We start from the raw sequence: 22,452 nt of genomic DNA on the forward strand, positions 1-22,452 counted from the left end.
CGAAGATTCTTAGGCCTGCGATCCATAGAAGACGTTTGCAGGCTCCGATGCTCAAACTAATCAGAATAGTCCAGCATGCGACGCTCACCTCGGTAGTTGAAATATATGGACTTTATTCGCTATTGTATGTTTTATTCCTCTCTTTGTTTTCCGCTGTAGCCTCGCGCGAGCGGTGGCTGATGATGCGGTAGTTTTTAAAACGAACCGGCTTGAATTGCTGCCAAACGGAGCGCTTTCAACGTGGTCTGTACGTTTGCAGGCCTAGTGACACGATGTGAGTAATGCGGGACGCGGGTTTTGTGGCAAAGTTGACCTCCATGGAATCTAAAGGCACGCGCCTGTTCTATCATATGTCGCAGAGAGCCCAGTGCCTTGGTCGCTCATTAAAATAGGCACTAGGTGCGGGCCGTCGAGTGACCCGAAACCACCTCGTCAGAAACAGGCGCGGTGCGCCTACTGCACATCGTCCCAGCCACGGCGCCACTGGTTCCGAACAGCTTCTGGTGGTGAGCTGCGCTTTCATTGAAGCGTAGACATGGTCAGCACTTGGCAATTTTCACAAGAAATATAAGCGCTTCAAAAAATACGAAAACTGGTGCTCCGTGCAGCTGGAAATCGATCTTTCCACTTCACCGTCGCTGCTTTTACCGACAAATGCCCTTGCCTTTACGCCTGAAATGAACCGTGCTGCATTGGGCGGACATTATAACCACGCTTCAGCGAATGGTTGGCCATTCCTTAACCTGGAGTCTGATATAGACGAAATCTTCTAATAGCTTCGTCAACATACCGCACTCATTTTTCGGAACTTGAAATATGGTGTCGGGCCGATTTTTAACGTCATGTATGCAGCGCTTCTATCAATATATTTGGCTTCGTTTGTATGCTGTTGCTTTAAACATATTTCTTTTGCGCAGAAAAAAAATACTAGGCACAGTAGTTATCGTGGAAAAAAAGCGATTACAGCCAGTTAAATGAGGAGGCAAGCCAAGTGAACTTTTTTCTTTGGATTCACAATCTTGGCAGGAGTAAAAATATTGGAATCTTGTTTCAGATGAGTAGACCTTCCTGGAAGAGTTTGTGCAAATACAGAAGTCAAGAGCCTTGAACGCATGCAGTATTTAAGCAGTTGCTTTCGAATTGCGCTTGAGCTTTGTATCATGTGTGTACAGCTACAACTGATAGCCTGAATACAAAGATAACGTAGGAAAATTATCAGTTTCTAAATTCACCGTGAGTTGCGTCTTCCCATTTCGAAGGCTACAAAGAAACCTACTCGCGTTGCTAAAATTCTTTCTACTCTCCGATTGATGTTATTTTTTCTTAATGCTGGCGTATACCACATTCTTGAAAAATATCTTGCAGAGGTTCCTGGTGTAAATGCTGTCACCGCTTTCAAAAATCTGTTGTTGGTATTGGATGAAATAGGGGTTTACTAAAACAAGAGTACATCATACCTTGTTGTTTCGCTTGACCTCCGGGCAGGTCATGACCATACTAACGCACGATATGCAAGAGGCATATGCCAAATACTTACAATTATGAATGTCTTCGATACCCATCGCATATATTTTTGACTCCGTAGAGTCGTCGCATTCAGCTGGAGTTCTCGACCTGTGCCATCAGCAGAGCGCTGAATTCGTAGTTTCTTCTTTCTTCTTCGCTCGATTTGTTGTCGCATGTAATGCTTACAGTTGGGAAACGTATATAGAGGGAAGCACTGAGAGAAGATGAATCTGAAGTTTTTCTGCGTGTTTGGTCTCAGTATATCTCTAGCGCGAAGAATGTGTCAGTCATTTATTAGTCAGCTCCCACCTGCTTCTTTTCTCACTGGTGGCTTCCCACGGCAAGAAATTCGAGCGACAGCGGGACTACATGCGGCGTTTTTCTTCGCCGTTGTTTGCGCACCGGAAAGCATTGCGTCTACTTGATGGTGCTCTGGAGATTCGTGGAGCGAAACAAAGAGATTTGGCTTAGCTCTACCATGCCTATATATACGTAGCGAAAAGCAGTGACTACCCGGGATCAGAAGTTAATATATCCAGTCGTTTGCGCCGCTTCCCAGCAGCTAAACTCTCCTTGGCTTTCATGTCGGGCGCGTCTAAGTTCACCAGTGTTCTATTTATTTACAGGAAAGGAAAGGTGCAGCATCTGTCACTCGCGGAAGGCAAGAAGCGCCGCCCGGCGGCGTTGGAGCAGACTCATTCGCGCTTGGTGCTCATAGCTTACGGCAGATGAGTGACGTCACATAATTGACGTAGCACTAATTGAGTGACAACTATTTTAGTCTTTGGTACTTTCAAATTGTGCGACAATCCCAGTACCTGTCATTCGCGGAATCCCGCTATCGTCCTGACGGTAGATAAGCGGAGTTACGAAGAGCTTCACGACCCGGGCTTCGCGAACCCGTCAGCCCTCTGCTATTCTGCATTTACATCGGGACACTGTGTTTAAATATCATAGAAAACGACAAAATTCGTGGCTTCCAATTGCAAGCTGCAGAGGTTAAGCTGCTGGCATATGCGGACGATGTGGCTGTATTCGCAGTGAATCGCGAAGGGGTAATCGAGGCCGTGTCGTCTGTAAAAGAATTCACAAAGGTTTCCGGCAGTAAAGTTATTTGGTCAAAGTCCCTGGGGCTTTGGCACGGAGAATAGCCAACGACGCCCGAGAAGTTCGCAAACATGTCCTGGGTGACAACACCAGTAAAGTACTTGGGAGTCCCACTAGATAGTTATCGCGATAGCGAAATGTACTGGAGGGCACAGACTCAAGCCATGCGGGAAAAGGTGGAAGGGTGGAAAGGGCAACAATTGTCAGTTTTCGCCAGGGTCATAGTGTGCAATATGTTTTTTATGTCGAAGCTGTGGTACGTGATGCAAGTGTTGCATTGTGCAAGGATGAACGTACAGAGACTGCACCGGATATTTGCCATTTTTGTGTGGGCAGCAGAATGGGGACGATGTAGCCGGACCAGTTTCTTTAGGCGGGTGAAGGATGGTGGAATGGGTTTGGGGCATTTATTTCTACGACAGATTGTCAGCAGATTTCTTTTTGTTCGCGATGTAAAAGACCCATTTTTGCGTACTGTGTGCTAATTAAGGCTCGGAAATCCACTGCCGGACTTTGTTGTCTCGACCGAAAGTGTATCGACGCATTTTTGGGTATTTTAGCGAAGTTGTCGCTAGTGTGCGAATCCTGTCTGTTCGATCTTCTTATGAATATTTATCTTGTGTTAGCAGGAAGAAGCTGTACAAGGATTTGTGTGACTTAGTTCTTCCCATACCAATGTACACGGCCTTATAAAGTGGAGGACCAGGACGCGACTTACTTAAGCGGGTGAAGGGGATGCAGGTGCCGTCAAATGCAAAAACTTTTTTCTTTAAGTTACACACGGAAACACTGCCAATAAAGAAGTTTTTGGAAGGAAAATATTTATTTTTACCTTGGGGTTCGCATTGCTTAATTTGTAAACAGCCAGAAACTACAGACCACGTTTTCCTACATTGTTGGGAAGGGGTATACTTTTGGGATATTTTACAAAGGACTTTAAAAAAGGAATTTCCATTAGACTCGCATGGTATTAGGTACTTGCCAGTAGAGAATGAGGATGGGGTGCCATTTGACCTTATTATGCTTATGGCCCTCCATTGTATTTGGCACTCGAGAATTCCACGATACCATTGCGATTCTGACACACGGCCAGCACGGATCTATTTTCGGGAAGGCATGAATAGATATATTGAAATTTAGAAACTTGCTCCTGAAGCTCCTGAGTGGCTGGGAAGATTGGAGCCATTAGTGACCCTAAGAGAATTTTAGCATGACGACGCCACAACCCACCTGGCTGACTGTTGTATTATTGAATGCCCATTGTGTCCTGTAAATGGTTTTGAGTATTGTGCCGAAGTCAGGCAATAAAAAAAAAACCGTGACGTGGTGCAGCGGTGAAGCGTCCGGCAGGAGATACAATGGATGGAGGTTCGATTCCAGGATGGAGACAAATTTTTTTTCGACCCTCGTAGTGAATCTTTGCGCTTCGAAAGCGGCGAGCGCCGTCGTGTGTCATTCGACGGGAAAGAATTGTGAGCACCTACTTGGAATAACCGCAAAGCGGAGTCTGTGAGAGCAGTAACGCTATCGCGTCTGGTAAAAATCTCGAAAGTGCTCATTTCGACGAAGTTTTGCTTATTAGCTGCTTGTAGTAAGCGTACATGGGGCTCAGAACGATTTGCATGCTCGAAAGAATCAAGACGCGTTCTTATAACGTTGTCACGTCATACTCTAAAACGTGGGCTTATATGTCCTCCTAATTATTTTAAATCAGGCTTCACGATTTTTGAATCGCACGAGAACTCATGTTAAGGAATTGTTAGAACGTTTTTTCCTTGATGATGTACACTGCCACAAATCATTTGCGTGCATTGCAAGGTGCCGCATGCGCTTAAGGCAGTTGTTGAGTCAGCTATGCAAACCACCTACTCGCTTATAACAGGCAGAACCAGGCTGCCAGTCAGAGAAATCACACTGAAACATGTGCCAACACAGACGGCGCGCTCATTATGCGGCATCTGACAGTACGCTCTGACGGCCCTGATTCACGGAATAGGGTCGTCTCAGCATAGAATGACGTTGAAAACTAACTTCTTCCACCACGCCCTTATCCAGTCATTGGGGCGTGACCCAACGGGCTGTACCAAGTGCGGCTCCACTGATCGGCTGCCTTTGCATCTTCACTCCAACCTAGGGCATGCCGTGCACAGATAGGACCTGGCGTTAGGTACCGCTTCACCAGAACGTACACTGGGGCAGTCTTGATGCAAACGTCTGCGCAAGTAATTGTGAGGTATCTTAGCTCAGTTTCGCAGGACATGAGCAGAGTGTTTACCTTCCTTACCACATTATGTTTTTTTCCTTGGCAGCATCCATGAACTACTTACATCCCAAATCTTCCTGCTGCCAGCATGACCTTCAGCTGTATCATACCGCTTTTTTGCTTGAGCTCATAATCAGCATATTGCCGAGTCCCGCTTACACGAGAGTAACCGCCATAAGTGAGTGCCGTCAAGTCAACGCCAACTGCAAGAACACAACTCCGGTGATATTGTTGGTCTTACATACACACATACACCCAATAACACATTCATATTTTCTTTTGTTTTACTTTTTCGGAAGCAAAAGTTTCCAACCTGGCATTTCGAGTCTTGCTACCATTTTTTCTACCGACAACAAAGACTGAGGGTTCCCTCCTTGAAGAGCGATAGAGCAAGTAGAAATCAAAAAATGCATTATTACAAGTCCTTTTCTAGTTTGCGAAAATATTCCCCCACGAAAAATCTCCGCTAATCACAATGACAGGGGCAATCGCTAAAATTAAGATGTTTTGATGCTGACCATGTCGACATGGCGCCTAAATGATTGCTCCGTTAGTTATGGTTTGCTCTCTCCCTCTCTGATTCCCTAACAGAAGACTGGGGCTCCTATCACAAAAAAATGCATCTCTCTCGTGTGCATGCATGCATGTCTTGTGTGCATCTCTTGCAAGTTAGCGAAGTTCGATATTAAGGGGAGACCTCCGGAGAAGAGTGAACTTTTGAATCCAATTCCAGTGCACCATCCAGAGCTGGTATATATCACTGCTGGGACCATATTTGCCAAATTGAAATATTGCAGAAATAGGTATGAAGGGCGTAGTGGAATCTATGCGACCACTGCTGGGACCATATTTGCCAAATTGAAATACTGCAGAAATAGGTATGAAGGGCTTAGTGGAATCTATGCCACCAGCAAGACTATTCTTGATAAGGAAATATATCGATGACAAAAAAATGTTATTGACCAATTTGTTTTGTTCTCTATGGCGCCATGAATGTCCTAAGCACGCAAGTGTGGATTGAGCTGCTTAGCTGTAGTCTATTTCAAAGACTGCTACAATAATAAAAATCACAGGGGGGGGGGGGGGGGGCATCCCGCTGGGCGCGGACAGGGGGCGAGTTCCTGTGGCGACGCATGGAAAAGGGTTCTGGAGTCTCTCCATTAACGCGCACTGCTCTAGTCACAGAACGGACAAGCACTCAGCACTTAAACAGAACACTTCTGTCCCCTTTAAAATATTGCCTGATAACATGGAGGGGGTCGGCCAGGACGCGTGGGGACGCGCTGGCTCTGGGCGCACAAGCGAGAACCACTTGTAGGCTGGTTGTTGTCCGCTATGCTTTCTACGTCTGCCCTGGGCGCAGTCTTTTCTTCTGAGGAGAGATGCCAGCTATGTGGGAGGATGGTTCAGGTGTCCTCACTGCTACCGGACTGCTCTCGGAAAGCGCCGTAATTTCACACAGCGAGTTGAGGTGTCGGCGTGTCACTGTTTCATGTATGTTGACGAGCCAAGAGAGCAGGCGTATGCGTCTCAGAACAGAAGCTTTCTCCCAGTATAGTTTTCTGAGAAACTGGCGAGCAATGACGAGCTGACCCTCAGCGAGTGTTCAGCAGCGCGGAATTGGTTTTCCTTCCGGGTCGTCTCTCTGAACCGGGGAGAATAGTTGTGAGCTGCGTTCGCATTTCGCGCTCGAACATACTCTTCGCTGGGTTCTGGCATGTCGTGTTTTGGCCTGTCGTGTGCTGCATTATTTATTTATTTATTCAAGACAATAATACAGAACTATTGTCTTAGGGGGACGTGACTAAAGGCAGGGAAAAAGCAAGAGAAAACATGCAAGGCGACGATGCAGCGACCCTGCCTGGTTTCTTTCAAGGGCGTTTTAGCTCGGCCACGTAGCGCTCGACTTGTCCATTTGCCGCTGGGTGATAGGGGGCTGATGTGATTGATGATATCCCGTTATTGCGATAAAACTTCAGAATCTAAACAGACACAAATGGTATTCCGTTGTCCGACTCTAACTTTCCTGGGAATTCCAAACGCTGCGAACAGCAATCGGAGGTTGTCAATGACTGCTGCCGAAGTCGCCTGTCGCATTTCCCGTGTCTTAAGCCACTTTGAGTAGGCATCTATGACCACAAGGAATGTGCAGCCTTCGAGTGGGCCTGTAAAATCAATGTGTAGGCTGTGCCAAGGTGAGTGTGGCTTTTTCCAATCTGGGAGAGGACTTTCGGCAGATTGATCCGGGTACTCTGGCAAGGCTTGAATTCGGATCTTTGTTTCAATGTCGTGGTCAATGCCAGGCCACCACAAGTACCGTCTGTGTCCGGCGTGGATGGGAGACAGAGCGTTTGCGCATAGCTCTCTCGGAATTACAACTCGCAATCCAAATAGGATGGAGTCACGGTCGGTGCTCAACTCTGTAGCTTGCCTGCGGTAAGAGTCGAAATTGTTTCCTTCGAGTCTGTACACGTTGCCTTGTTGAACAGCTGCGTAAACTTGTCGGATAGTTCTGTCGGTAGATGATTCAACTATGCTTGCTGTGAGTGGGGGTTCTGGCAATACTTCCAACATAAGAACGTCCCCGGGCATAGGTGGTACGTCAATTGTTGCATTCAGTGGAAGGATGCTTAGCGCGTCAGCATTCTGATGTTTTGTCCCAGTGAGGTAGACCAGATCCTAGTCGTACGCTGAGAGCGTGATGCACCAACGTGCCATTCGTGGAGATGACGTCGGTTGCATAGGCTTTCGTTTCCCTAAAATTCCCAGTAGTGGTCGGTTGTCCATTACACATATCACCCTTCGGCTGGCAATGTGCTGGTGACAGTGCGTCGCTGCGTAGAGGATGGCTAGCCCTTCTTTGTCCATTTGCGCCTATGTGCGCTCCGTTTGTGACAACGTACGTGACGCGGAAGCTATAGGGGCCTCTCTACCCTGGTCGTCAGCCTGCGAAAGAACCGCGCCGACTCCGAAGGGAGATGCGTCGTCTTACAAAAGCAGGGACTTCCTTTCGTCTTTCAGGGCGTCGAATGCTTGCTGATGGCGTGGCGACCATGTCCATTTCAAGTTTTTTGCAGCAGCTGGTATTCGTCGTTGGCCACGGTAGCTCTTAGTTCGAAGAAATGGTCGTAGAATGTTAAGAATCTGAGAAACACCTGTAGGTCCTGTTTGTTTGTTGGTGCCCGTGCTACGGTGATCGCTCGCACTTTGTCGTCGGTCGGATGGATGCCTTCTGCATCAATTAGGTGTCCGAGAAATTGCACTCTGACACCGAAAAACAGCATATTTCTTTCCCTAAATGCAAATATGCTTTTGTAGCCTCCCCGCCGGGCTCGGAGCATACCACTTGAGATGAATGGGAGGCCTTAGTGCACGCGACGGGCCCCCATCGGCAGAAGGCCGCCAACATTTTGGCCGCGGATGTGCTGCAGCGACATGGACTTACACACATCTAGTGCAGTGACGCTGTGCCTGGCCGAGGATTGCGGCCCACACCAGTGGAGAATGAAGATTTCTCTCTGTCTTAACCACTGAGCCACCGCGGCGGGTTGCAAAAATACCTGGTTGGCACTACCAACTGGTCAAAGACGCGGCTTTTGTTTGGAGCTGTAGTGTCTTACAGTATTCCATTTCTCACCAGGAAGCTAACCTTTTTACGAGCGACTCCTTCCTTTGCAGTGGGCCCGATATCTTTGAGAGTCTGATCTTCTGCCTGTTCCTCTTATTTTATGTTGGTTAATGTAACAATCTAAACTCCAGCTTGATATATCGGTCCGGTGGTCGACGGTCTCTAGTCGGGTAGCGTCTTGCACCCGCCGTCTGCATCCCTTGCAAAGCGGTAGGACAACTGGGGGTAGGAGCGGAGGATGTCACTGGGTCGACGCTTGTCGGAAACGTCAGGAACTTTCATTTTGGAATAAAAAGGCTACTCAGAGGAAGCAGGTGAGAAAGCAGGTCTAAAACATTTAGGATAACAATGAACTCGTATGTGGATTTTTTGAACTAGAATTTCACACATCCAATCGAACGGGCTCTAGGCGCACTGCATGCTCTTGCATGGAAGCGCCACTGATGACATCGTCCAGGTAGACACAAACCCATGGGATTCCCTGAAGTACTGTCTCCATGAACTTCTGGAATATGGCCGGGCCTGCAGCTATGTCAAAGGGCAATCTCTTGACCTTGTACAGGTCTTTCAGAGTATTGATTAACAGCAATTTTATGTCGGTTTGCTCGCCGGAAGCTGTTTATAAGCCTGGATGAGGTCTAGAGTACTGAAGACTTTTGCGACGAGTAGCACACTGAACACTTCTCCAGGTGTCGGCAGAGGATAAGATGATGCTTTCGTCGCATGATTTCCGATTCTCCGGTAGTCTCCACAAAGACGTATGGTTCTGTTATTCTTGCGAACTACAGCAAGTGGTGTGGCCCATTGTGAATATTCTGTCGGCTCGATGACAGCTTGTTGCTCCAGTTTGTCCAACCCCCTTTCAACTGAAGTTCGGAGAGCAAAGGGCACCGGCCTGGCCTTTAAAAACTACGGCTGCACGCCGCTTCACAAGTTCAGCGTGACTGGGGGTCTTTTATTTCCTGGAATTTCATATGGGAATACTCGTTCGTATTTCTCTAGCAATTGTTCAATCACGTTGTAGTTCGGCGTTTGGTGTATGCCGCATATCGTCACCCGTCATGGAGAAAACCAGTTCCTCCCTAGAAGGCTCAATCCTGAGCTTTTCACAACGAGCCGAGGTGGCATACGGGTGAGGCCGTTCTAACTGACCAGCAAGTTGGCAGAGCTCAATAGTGGCAGGTTCTGTCCTAACCACGTCCGCAGGTGCGTGCCTTGTTGCAAGGGTGGTGCATCTGATGGCCACGAAGTTCGAAACGTGTCTTCACTTATCAGAGTGCAGGCGGCGCCGGAGTCCACTTCGAACTTAAACAGTTTGTGATGTACTGTTACCTCAGTAAAAATATTTCGACGCGTGCCGAGTTTCATGGTGTTTATATCATACAACACTGATGCTACTGCTGATGTTGCTCCGTGGACATCAAATTGCGGCCTATTCTCTGCAGCGCCGGCACTGTGGTTAGGCTAAGAAGACTGCTTTATCTTGGCAAGCTTCCGCTTCGTAATGCATGCGCTTTCTCAATATGCCCTCCCTTGTAGCAAAATTACACGTGGCTGACTGGAATCGGCACCCCTGGGCATTGTGTTGGCCGTCACATGGCCAGCAGCGTGGTCCATTTTTGACCAATTTTGCAACAACAGGAGGTTTGCGTACCTGGTTGCTTGTTGGGTGTCCGGCTCGGTGTTTCGGCGCATCTCTCTCTGCTGGTGACCGGCGCTCTCCGCTGGTAAGGCGACGTCGTTAGCCTTGGCTAACGTGCGATCCCTCTCAGCAAACAGGCGCTGCTGTAGCGACTCGTCATTCCATCCGCACACAAATCTGCCTCGTAACATGACTGCCAAAGGAAGCAAGGGGGTGTTAGAAGCTGCATGCCTTTCCTATAAGGTAGGTGTGCTGGTTGTGGTCAGCGTCCTAGAATTGCAGTCAGCTGCAAGCTTCTTGAGCGCTGCTACGTAGGCGCTCACAGTTTCGCCTTCCGGTTCATCACGCCGCTGGAAGCGGGCTCGGCTGTAAACCTCTGATGGCCTCGTGGCATAGTGCGTTTGGAGTGCTGCAACGACATCATCGTAAGGGACTTCCGCTGGTCTGCTTGGCTGAATAAGGGCGAGGACAGTTTCGTAGGTCTGCTCTCCGCCCAGCGTTAGCAGGTTGGCCCTCTTCACGGCTGGGTCTGTGATGTTGTTATCTTCAAAGTAGAACTAAAGACGCCCAACCCATGATAACCACGATGGGCCATTGAATTCTGGTATCTGGTTCGGAAACCATCGCGTAGCCATGGCGTGCCAATAGGTTTGCGTGGCGCGGGTCGAATCCACTTTCTCTTCGGCACCGTCGGGTTCGCGCGCCGTCAATGTAGAAAGACGTACGCTGTACAGTTAACTTTGTTTATTAACCAAACATGATGGTGCGACCAGCGTCGGCCGAGGCGAAAGCCGAATTGGCCGGCCGAAGACTGGAGGGAACGCACGTCCCCAGATTGGACTTGCTTCCCTGAACAACAGGAGGTGAGGGAGCCCGTCATGGGGGGCATCCCGCTTGGTGCGGACGAGGGTGAGTTCTCGCGGCAACACGCGGAGAGGAATACTAGGGTCTGTCCATTAACGAACACTGCTTTAGTCACAGAAAGGACGAGTACGCAGCCCTTCAAACACAACGCTTTTTTTCCAAGACTGCGCAGGTCTCCTTCACGCTCCTGAGAAGCGCGTGTGCTTGCTGGAAAGGGAAAGGAATGATGCTTCCAGAAAGAGTAGACATTAAGCGCAGGTTCAATACGGGCCCAATGGCCGCGCTTTGAAAATAGCGATTGCGAGTTGTTTGGTTCGGCCAGAAACATCGCGCAGATGCCGCTGATCTTGCAATAGTCGAGAATTCCGGCTTTTCTAGAACATGAGTACATAAAACTATTCTCGAGAAATTCTTTTTTTTTTCTAGAATGAATGTGTGTAAAAATTTAAAATACAATGTTTGGCTCAAAACTGCGGCTTTTTGCACTGTGCTCTGCTTTGAGTAAATTTACCACTTAGCAACTCGTCCAGCAGGTACTGCTGGAGTCCGAAAATGTTTGTTGGATCTGCAATGATTGACGTAGCGAAGCAAAATTGCGTTACCTTCCCCCGTCCCGGAGTGCTCTATTGAGGCTCAGGCAATTTTCGCGCCAGGTGAGCTTTTCGCACGCCAGTCGGTTATTTATTATCAGGCACGTTCCGTCGCTCATGTTGCTGTGCCACTCTCCTGATACTCGCAGCTGCGTCTGAAGTGCAGCGCATGTGCTTTGGCATGTGCAGTGAACGACGAAGCTCGAAGTAGCCTTTGTTTTGAGGCACGCAGTGCTTCCTGAACACGTGTCATCTTCCAAGAGACGTGCCGTTCGAGCATGAAATACATTTCCACCTATTTTCAGCTCACTTCAAGCACATGGTGTTTGCATATATCTGTCTTAATAGCGAAAAAAGTTACATGCTAATGGACTATTCGAGCGCACACGCTGGCCACAAGGTAACGTTTGCTGGCCTACGCATTTCGATAAGATCAATAAAGTCTGAACTTGCAGCATTTTCCGACATTGGCATGAAAAAAAAACTGCTGTCGTCAGCGGCGGAACGTTTCGTCATGGCGAACAGATCAGCTGATTTTACAGGCCGCGTCATCTGGCGCACTGCGAGGCAAACATTTTCCTGCATTGGATGCAGCGGGAATCGAAGTTAGGCAAATGGCGCGCCCTGTCGAATCGGCTGACAAGAGCGCCTAAGTTCTGGATTGTTTTCTTGATGAGTGTTAGTCAGGCTGAGCAATAATAAGTTAGCGCAACGTGATAGGTTGAAAAAAGTTATAATTATGTCGTTGATTTCGCAACCTTTTTTGCTACTGATCAATGCAGCTTGAGAGTAATAGGCCGGCACAAAAACAATGTATCTTCCGATCGCGCCGCTACTAACGCATATGCGGGACGTACCGAAGAGATGTGGCTCATACGTATAGCAATAAAAGCAAATTCTTGACAAATAAAAAAGTATTATCGTAGTCTATCCCGGGCTATGCTTATACACAGACAACGAACAGTGCACTTCAGAGGACAAAATTCATTCTCCCTTATATATGGCACCATTTCCTGTGCCGTCTTACATAGCTTGAGATACTGCCGGTCCTTTGCCACCTGTCGTATTTACCTAGTCGGGAAAAGCTACAGAAAATTTTCTGTTGTTACGACGGACGTTTTGTGCGGTTTTTGACGGCAAACCTGTTGTGACAACACAGCGTTCTGTAGTAACATCAGACATTTTTGTAGTTACAACAGGAAAGCGCCACAGAACTATAGAAAACAGAAACATACTAGAGAAAGACTATAGAACTACAGAAAAGTACTACAGAGCTACAGAAAAATCTGACGTCCACGACAGAATCACAGATTTTTGTCGTATTTTTGACACGTTTCTGTAGTTCTTTTCGACAGGGTATAAGCAAAGAATCTGATCAACTAGACTGCAGAACTTTTAAATAATTATCAGTGGACTAGTGCACGTCTCTTTCACCGACCTCCAGGTTTCCAAATTCGACAGAAATTGTCATGTCACTTACCCAGGCCTATAAAACGTGTCATGGCTCTTAACCGCGGCTACAACACGTACCATTACATTAAAGTAGGAGAGAGCAGCAGTACAGAAAGAAGCAGTATAGAAAGCAGGAGATGGCCGGGCAGGAAACATTGGGAACATTAATGGATATGGAGCCCAAAGTATCTTTTGCGCTCATATATTGTAGTGAACAAGAGGTTACGCTAAGCTAGACGGCAGAAAGAACAAAATATTTTGGTGTTTCTAATTTACTCAGTGACATGAAATATGCCAAGGCAGGACGAAGTGCCTGCCTTATTCGCTAGTAATGATAACACGTGACGAGGTCGCCAGCCAGCCGTGAAATGTTTTTATTTTTTTACGGACATACCACCTGTAAGCATTTCGGAGCGTTGGCCCGTGTCATTTCCCGTAGCGGCAGTTGTCGTTAAAGCATGTCTGACGTACTCCGCCAAAGAAATACGCTTGGCTGGTAGACTGAATGGAGAGGCTGCCCTGCGTGAGTACAATTCAGCCAGCAGCCGAGAATACTAGACAGTGCTTTTACATTCATCCCTATTTAATATTATTATTGCCTCTATTATTTCAATACTTTTTCGCAGCCTTCGGCATCATGTGAGTGGCTGAATGGCATAAAATTAAATGCTCTCATTCCTGCAAAAATTGAGCAAGTGCAATTCATACTGCCACACGCGGGCTTGTTCTGCGCCTTGACACGCTTGTGGTGACAATGTACTTTATTGGACAATGAGGGGGATAAAATTGGTGTTTTTTTTTTCTTTTCAAAAAGTAGATTACGGCGTTTCAACTGTGTGTTCTGCATGTAAACTGATTGAGGAGTTTCGGAGAGAAATATAGGCTTAGAGCACTGAAGTGCAGAATATTCGTAGTTCATCAGCAATATAGTTAATGGCAGCACACTAGCCAGTGCTATACCAGCTACGTTTTCTAAATGCCGTTTTTTATTACTATTGCAGGCGCTAAATGAATATAGAAGCGCATATAGAAGACATGGTAGTAGTTACCGATGCCTACTCTTAAATGCAGCACAGCCACACGAGCATCCCAAATGGACAAAGGATGGACTGTGGCAGCTGCAGCCAGTCTGACAGCATTCTTCACCGTGCCGATGATGATGAACTCGGGATTCTTCTATGTATCCTTCATGGAAGAGTTTAACGTCAACAGAGAGACCGCATCATGGCCTGCCAGCGTCATGTCGGGAGTTTCACATTCGTTCTGTGAGTGATGCTTCTATCAAATTGCAGAAAATGCACTTTACTTGGGTTTTCTGTAAAATTAAGGATGAAAAAGTTCGAATTTTAGTCAATGTTTAAAACAAATAGCCTTTAATGGGCCGCCAAACATGTTGGATGGGAAGACAGCGGGAAAAAAGCTGGCAGACAGCTTGACCAGCCCAAAGCATCGGTTCCTTGGCAAAAACGGCACAGCAGCACGCTAACAATATATATATATATATATATATATATATATTTCAAAGGAGCCAACAGTGTAGGAGTCCAAGGCAAACTTTTTGGGACACATTGTTTTAATGGTTTGCTGTTGTTATTGACAAGAATTGTTAGGACAATTTTAGGGATAAAGAATAATAAATGCAGAGCGGAAGGAAACAGAATGCGCCGATGATGGGACTGAAACCCCACGGCTTCCAAATATTGCGTGAAGTATATATATATATATATATATATATATATATATATATATATATATATATATATATATATATATATATATATATATATATATATATATAATTTCCGACACCGACACCGTTTTGATCATCTATTGATTAAATGAAAGCACAGCAATGTATGACATTTAGAATTCATGAGAGCATATGATCACAAAAAAAGCAGTATTCCAACTGATGAACTGTACATTAGACGAATATTCAAAGAGCAAAAAATAAAGCACTCTTCTGAGTCGTAAAAATTCAAAAGAGATAGTAACGTAAAACATAAACGAAGTTGCCCGGCATGAAGATGAGGGATAGGAACAATTCAACTTGCTGAATAGCTGCTTGTGTAGCATTGTAGATTTTTTTGTAGTTTTGGAAGAGCTCGTATACTCTTTAGGCCTTGCTTTATTTGGGAGTTGTAGGTTGCGCTCAGGCGGTGTTTGTATAATTAAGCTATGTAGCTGTGTGAAAATGCTGCGCAGAAATGATGGTACGTGGTAAACATGACGAATGCATTTTTTATGCAAGTGATGAATGTCTTGTAGGCTATAGAGGATCGAGGGCGCCATACTAGTTGACAGTAGTTGAAGTGAGTAGCACAGAAGCAATTTAGTTTGCTTTGATAGTTGATGTTTTATTCGACCTATCAATGTGGTTATGGAAGCTAACTTTGTCGCCAAGTAGTTTTTTTTTTTGCGATCGTCCCAAGACATATATACGACAGGAGAATACACCAATGTATTTAAAGATCTCTACAATTGTTGTTGTAAGGAAGTTCAGTGTTATTTTTATTCTGCGCGGTGATTTTGTTCAATGGCCAGAGTTGGAGGACATAATCAAGTGAAACTCACACCAGGACTTCTTTTGCTATGTAGCAGAGTACAGCGTTAAGACTAGTCATCACCTCACTGTTATAATATATTTCACGTCGTGCCGTACGATGTCGCCAAGACTCCGCAAAAGACCAGTGGTCTAGCGGGCGCGCATTATTAAAAGCTCGTGACTCTCATTTGGGTCGAACCTCAAGACAGGCTACTGGACAGAGCTTAGGATCGATCGCGTCGCGCTTTGTTGTCGTGTAAAAGGGGGATAGGAAGACGCAGTCGTTAACCAATGCATTGTGACGGTGCACTACCTAGGCAACAGGAGCCTACTGAAAGTTTTGCAAATGCTGCTTAGGCTGTCGCTGGAATAACAAAAGGTAAAAAGAGGATGTGCGGAAATTATCCGCAGCCCTCCATTGATAGTTTTCTCAGCTACCTTGGCACGTTACACCCAGTTAATACTTTTAAAAGGAGAGGAATACATAAACGGAATAAAATACAACACAGACGAGCGCCTTCTGGCTACTGATTGTATTCACTGCGTGAGTCTTAACATTAAAGAGTCCACTGAGGGGTGGAGGCAACATACGCAAAAGCCAATACGCGAGGTTTATCAATCAGGAGTGTAGATACATTTCCTGGCTGGACAAAACACTTGAAGTATTAAAACTGCTTTCACGAAAGTACCAACAGAGGCGATAATTTCGTCGTCATTGAGTAATGCATCACAATGACGCACCATCCTGAGCGTTCAACGCAATCTTTGAAGGACGCATAATGAGCGCCAGGTTACTCTTGGGAACAATAGCAAACCAATCACAGATTATTTTTATTGTGCGTCACCATCTAATCGCCATTATCCTCCACCAAAATGGTGGCGCATAAAATGGTGCTCCACCATTTGGATGAAGGATAATGGAAATTGGAAATATCTACGATTTCCTGCAGAGCTGAAGATGCAAGGGATCTAAATCTAGCCGAGAACAATTTTTCATTCTCTGGTTCCTAGTTTTGCAGCCCTTGGGGCGCCGGCCACATTTTGCAACACCCGGTCAATACGAATTTTTTTTTAAACTGCGAGGCACCGTTCTCAGTTTCCCTAACGTTCAGTCCTCAAGGCTTTATCTAGAACAAACAGTGCAAAGGAACATTAAATTCGCTTCAACAGAGCCGACATTCTGGGAGTTGATCACAAAATGGTTGGCGCACTGCGTTACTAGTCACGCCCTATACTTCCATCCTGTCTGCGGTGTTTCCCTATGCCAGCCCGTTCCTCAAGAATTCCGTCAAAAGCGAGTGCGTGGTGGTTTTGCCTGGCATTGTTTCATCTTTAAAAATCCGCTCACTATTTGAACAAAACGTTAATTACATGATTGTGCAGCACCTGGCGAGGGATATGGTCAGCATGCAGCTGATTCGTCGGTGTACTATCTATTACCACTATTTGTGCATCTAGGTCCGTATCCCTAACTAAGGTCGTTCCCATAAGTGTCGTCATCTCCCTGACCCCGAGTAATCTGATTGCTGAAACACCGGATATTAGTACCACTTCCGATTTCCTAGTTTCCACCAATAAGACGACTCGAGCTCAGAGAGATAACAGCAGTTCTGAAAACGACTCAAGCTCTGAATATGGACCCTGGTTCAAAGCATCCCTGGAGGACGAGAGGAAAGAGACTCTACCCTAGCAGGGTAGATGTGTAGGCCAGTTGGTGAGACATAAGGAAAATAAAACCGCAGCAGACACAAGACCCTCCTACCCATGTCTTCTCGCCTGGGGCGTCATGCAAGGAAAAAAAGTAGCTGTGGCTTAGCTGTGGTTAAGCGAAAGCGTGATTGCGTGATTGCGAAAGCAATACCTCCCAGGCTGCGCTTGACTCTGCTGGTGGTTTGACATGGCTTCATCTTTTGTGCAACTAAAGGATTTACTCTGGACACAACATGATTTCTTCTGTTTGTTTATTTCAATGAACACACTTTGGTGGTCCATAAAGTAGTGACTCTTGGTCTGAACACTGGTAGTTACATATAGTCCGAATGTCTATACATCACCAAATCTAGACTGCTGTCCCATTGGTTGAAGAGGACATTATATCGCTCTGCACTACTGATAGACGATTCTTCGGCTTTCAGAGAGTCCAGGAAGCTACTCTCGCTCACTGAACTTGTAGAACGCCGCCGGGCTCGTCATTCTGTGGGATAGGCGCGTTGCTTAGCCAACCGCCCTTGCCTTTCTTCATCTGTCTCCTTGCCGTTGTTAGATGGGGAGAGGGATTGACGCCCGGAGGTGTCGTGCCCCAGAGTCACATATAACTCATCAGCCCATCATCATCCATTCAACACCTCCGGCAAGGTCCCCCCCCCCCCCAGGGCAAAGTGGGGTCTGGGAGAGTTTTTTAGTTCGAGGTGAGGGTCCTACCCGGACAAGGGGGCCGCCGCGTGATTCCCTCACAGGAGTGAGTGGCATTGTCTCCTCGGCACGGCGCCAGCGTTTGCGCGCAGCCCTTCGCTCCAGCGACGCCTTGTACAACTCCTCAGATGTGACTAAGCGGAGCGCGCCTGCGGCATCCCGTTTATCCTCTCCTAGCGAGCGCCCTCACGCGGCGGACCGAGGAGGCCGTCACGTGGTAGCCGCCGGGCCGAGCGAACGACTACGGCCGAAGAGACGAGTTGGGGCTCGTGCTCTCCTCTGGTCGTGACGTCACGCTGCCACGTGGTCGTGGGCCGCAGCTGCGCCGGAGCGAAGGAACGACCACCACCGACGGCAGAAAAGTGCTAGCAGTATTGCTTTCGCAATAAAAGGACATCGGGCAGCTTGGATAGCCAACACTGTGTCACCCTCAATTTTAGCGTTTATAGCCGGCTCCCCTGAGAGAGCTGTGCGGTGATCACTCTAGCGGCATGCCGAGAAAGCAAAGCAAAGTATAGAGAATACTGAATGCGCGGCGCGCATTCATAAACCTATTGATGCCTGAGAGAACATGCACGGACCTTGCTGTTCCCAATAGCAACCACTGTTGCATCCTGCAAGAATTGGTTTCAACGCTCTGAGCGGTGTGCAATTGTTAGAGCCTACCGTGACTAAAGAACAGTGAAATAATTCTAGCCTCGGATACCGCGGGCAAAGGGGATTAATGTGCCAGCAAACCATCAGCTTCCCCGTCGCGCCCCACAACGTACTATAACTCTTCATTGACGAACCTTCTGTTCTTGTTTTTGAAGACTGCGCTCCCCCCTTGTCCCCCCCCCCCCCCAGCTCCTCTGCGTTATTTCGGCTTCAGCGTGTGTATTTCGACTCATTTACATATATGCTGCCGCAACAAATACGCACGGTGGTAGTCAGCGCTCATTTGTGTCGGCTCTCCTTGCATCGCGTGTTTTTGTGCTGTATCATTTCAATATGCTCGGTCACCAACGCACAAAGTAGATCACTTTCGAATATCACAAAACAAGTCAACCATTGTGGCATATCTTGCACCAGAGAGGCCTATTTAACTTCGCTCACATAAAATGCTTGTGACTGTCAACTCGAAGCGACTTGATAAGAAACCACGTACGTACGCTCCTTCTAACAGCTCGGAAACACAAAAATTCCAACCAATCCTACTGTAAAAGCGCGACTACTAAGATATTGGCTTCAGTTAAGCTTCTGGGTTGCAATACGCTTCATCAAAGAACATGGAGATTCAGTAAGCACTGCCTCTCAGAGCAATCCCTTAGTATCAGTGTGTCTCTTATCTGCACTGGCTGGGATAACTTTCTTCAGAGTGGCCACAAATTTTGCAGATACGGAGCCAATGCTAACACTGCAGAAGGCTCACTTGCATATACGAAGCTAGCTATGGGAACGAGTATGCTGCGCGATAGCGAGCTGGGGTTCCTGGGAGTAAGATGCTAAAGCGTATATGAAGTTTGTGAAGTGAGTGAAAACATTAAGGCGAAGTTAACTGTGGAGCCTTATCAGTGTAGATTATGTTTAACAATTCGTGGTCCATTGAAGTCCCTTTCGGAGTAGTTGTGGAAAGCGCAAGTAGAAACTTTCTAGAAATTACCTTCTTGAAACATAACAAAACAGCGCACAACCAAACATATCACCAGAAAATACCACAGAAGCCGCTACAAAGATTGTTATAGACTAGAAAAGAAGGTGTAAAAATTTTTAAACTAAATATTTTATTATTTATTTATTTAGTAATACTGCGGAGTCGTTTGACTCCAAACAGGGGTAAGCAAGGGGGAAATTGCGATAAGTTATAAAGCCAGACGTACATTACACTGCCGAGCTGCTGTTCAGTGCAGTACATTTTTTCATGCCTATTGGTATATTTTTCACATCATTTGTAGCACAGAAGGACGAGGACAATGCCTTGTGCCTCTTCCAGATTACTTCTGTGTCCTCGTCCTTCCACAGTCAACTATACAGACGAATTTTTCAGCTATGCGAGCCATCTTGCGGTGCATCGCATATAGCGGCGTTAATTAACTTCGACCCAATGAAGCTCGGAACAGGTATATAGTTTTTTAAGTTTGTTCCAAAATCACGTTTTCCGACTAGTTCATTGAATGGCAGCTGCTCTGCAATTGTTAAGCACCACTGACTACTTCGTGAACTGAAAGTGGAAGCATAAAGGAATGCAGTCCAGCTAGACCATCCCGAAGACCGAGAAGTACACGGAGAACACTTTACGAAATTGCCGGCCTTGAGTACCGAGTGATACATCAGAAAGAATCACCGCGCATATTAGCGACCGCGTAAAAGCTTTCGTGAGGCGGAGGAAAACCCGCAGAAGAAGCAATATACAAATCATAATATCGATAACTGCTGGTTAGTTCACTCAGTACAGTAAGCTGGGAAAAAATATAGGTCAAATAAATGTGGAAAACAGGGGCCCGAAAAACAGAATATGAAACACAGGACGAGGGATGTCTGAGCGAACTCTGCTTTCCCTGATATTTTGCTGCGCAAATTATGTCAACCAGTGTTGTCTTTAATCTACACTTTGTGAGGCATGTGAATATGGTATATGTAGAGATACGAAGAACTCTTTAATTATCTCTTAACAAAGTTTGTACTAGCTTCGTGGAACGACCGACAGGTAAACCTGCGCCACCAGAAGCTGAAGCATACGTTAATAACTCGTTGTCATAAAATGATAGGCCTGTCGCGCTCCCCATGTCTATGGAAAGTCGGCAGCAGTTCGAAGGAATAATGTTCTACATTCGCGGAACAGCGTTTTTTTTTTTTTTGTGCTCAACCTGGCATACAGCAGCTAAAAAATGGGGCCGAAATGAAAGAACGATTCAGCCTTCGAGTTATGAGAAAAAATAGGAGACTCACAGGCAAAGGTTAATCTCCTATAATTACGACTCGGCCTCTTGCCTCTGTCAAAAACAGCTGAAATGGGCCGCTTTGCAAAAGAGTCAGATTTCGGCGCTACACATCCCATGGTCTACAGGTAGGCACATACCGCATGCATGCTGCAGGGAGAAAGATGATAGAATGAAGTGGGCCAGAAACCGCGCAAAGAGCCGGACTCCTAGGTCAGAAATGAGTCTAAAATCCAACGATCTGCCCGGTGGCCGAATCCAAAGTTCCGCACTAGACGCATACAAAAGGTATTTGTCAATTAACCCGCGTTATCAAATATCCGAATATATTAGCGTGCTAGAGGAAGCCTTTTTCACGTATATATTTACTTTACAATATCTTCCTCATAAGGGTTACATCTTAGCAATCTAACCTACTTTGTGTTACCACCTGCCAATAGAGTGTTTTGTTCGAAAAACTTTACTAGTTTGCCTTTGTGCCTTTCCTGGCCTTATTTAGTTTCCCTGTTTCTTTTTACTGTTACTGCGCCTAAAATCATTTTTCAAAACCAACATGAAAAGTAGGAGTAATCCACAGTATGAAGTTTGCAAATTCCTTTCTGAGAAACGCCTCTTTTTTTGCTAGGGCAAAGGGAATACTCTCAAGGAATTTAGATAGTAAAATTATAGATTGCGAATTTTTGACAATTAAAAAGAGGCATGCATTACCTTCGCCACAACCGCCTTGAGAAGGCAACAATATAGTCCCCATGGATTAATATCCTAGTTATTAAGAAATGCGTACCTTTCACTCCTTGCAAATTATGTTGAGCAGAACGGCTGTTCTTAGGTGTATGCACTCGAGGGTACCACACAAAATTATGATGGGAACATTTCATATGATCCTAAACATCAATGCCATTTTCATTGGGACGTACAAACTAAGCTCGTCTTCTACGGCGACGACACCTTTGCCTTCTATGTTTCGAATAAGTGTACAGAAACTTTAACATTGCAAACTTGCTGTTATCTAAAGCAGGTGAGAGGCCAAGTGAGTGATTTAAAAGCAAACTATACTTTTAAATATGTCCGCTTTACACTGTATTGCAATGATGTTGCCGCCAAACTTATAATCCTATTTGTTTAGGAAGTAAAATATTGAGCCTATTTAAAACACTAAGGGCTATTTTTAAGAGAAAAAAAAAGTGCTGTGAAATTAGGATGCAGACCAGATATTACCAATACATGCGTCAGTAGCCAGAATTATGCGCAGAAACACGTATTTCCTGCTCAAGAACAGCCTGATGCTACTATTTGTTTATTTATTTATTTATTTATTTATTTATTTATTTATTTATTTATTTATTTATTTATTTATTTATTTATTTATTTATTTATTTATTTATTTATTTATTTATTGCGCTGAGTTTGCCACACGGCATAAAAGTTGGTGGTATAGCGTCTCAGGAATGTGTGGAGTGCAGCCGTGTGCAAGAAGTCACACAAACTGCGTGCATAAATGTTGTTTGTTGTCCATAAGTGGAAA

At 45.9% G+C, this 22,452-nt stretch overlaps 1 protein-coding gene across 1 annotated transcript in view; it reads left to right on the forward strand.

Annotated features, from left to right (window-relative positions):
- LOC146194843 (monocarboxylate transporter 9-like) overlaps window positions 1-22,452 on the forward strand; it is a 51,417-nt gene that overhangs the window by 16,341 nt on the left and 12,624 nt on the right. Inside the window, exon 2 of the mRNA XM_084596138.1 lies at window positions 14,124-14,317. Within this exon, the coding sequence (XP_084452264.1) occupies window positions 14,146-14,317 (172 nt within the window). The 5' untranslated portion in view covers window positions 14,124-14,145. The remainder of the gene's footprint in view (window positions 1-14,123; window positions 14,318-22,452) is intronic.

The sequence above is a fragment of the Amblyomma maculatum genome, chromosome 3, assembly GCF_055883805.1.
Source record: "Amblyomma maculatum isolate TAMU_Amacu chromosome 3, ASM5588380v1, whole genome shotgun sequence".
NCBI lineage: Eukaryota > Metazoa > Arthropoda > Arachnida > Ixodida > Ixodidae > Amblyomma > Amblyomma maculatum.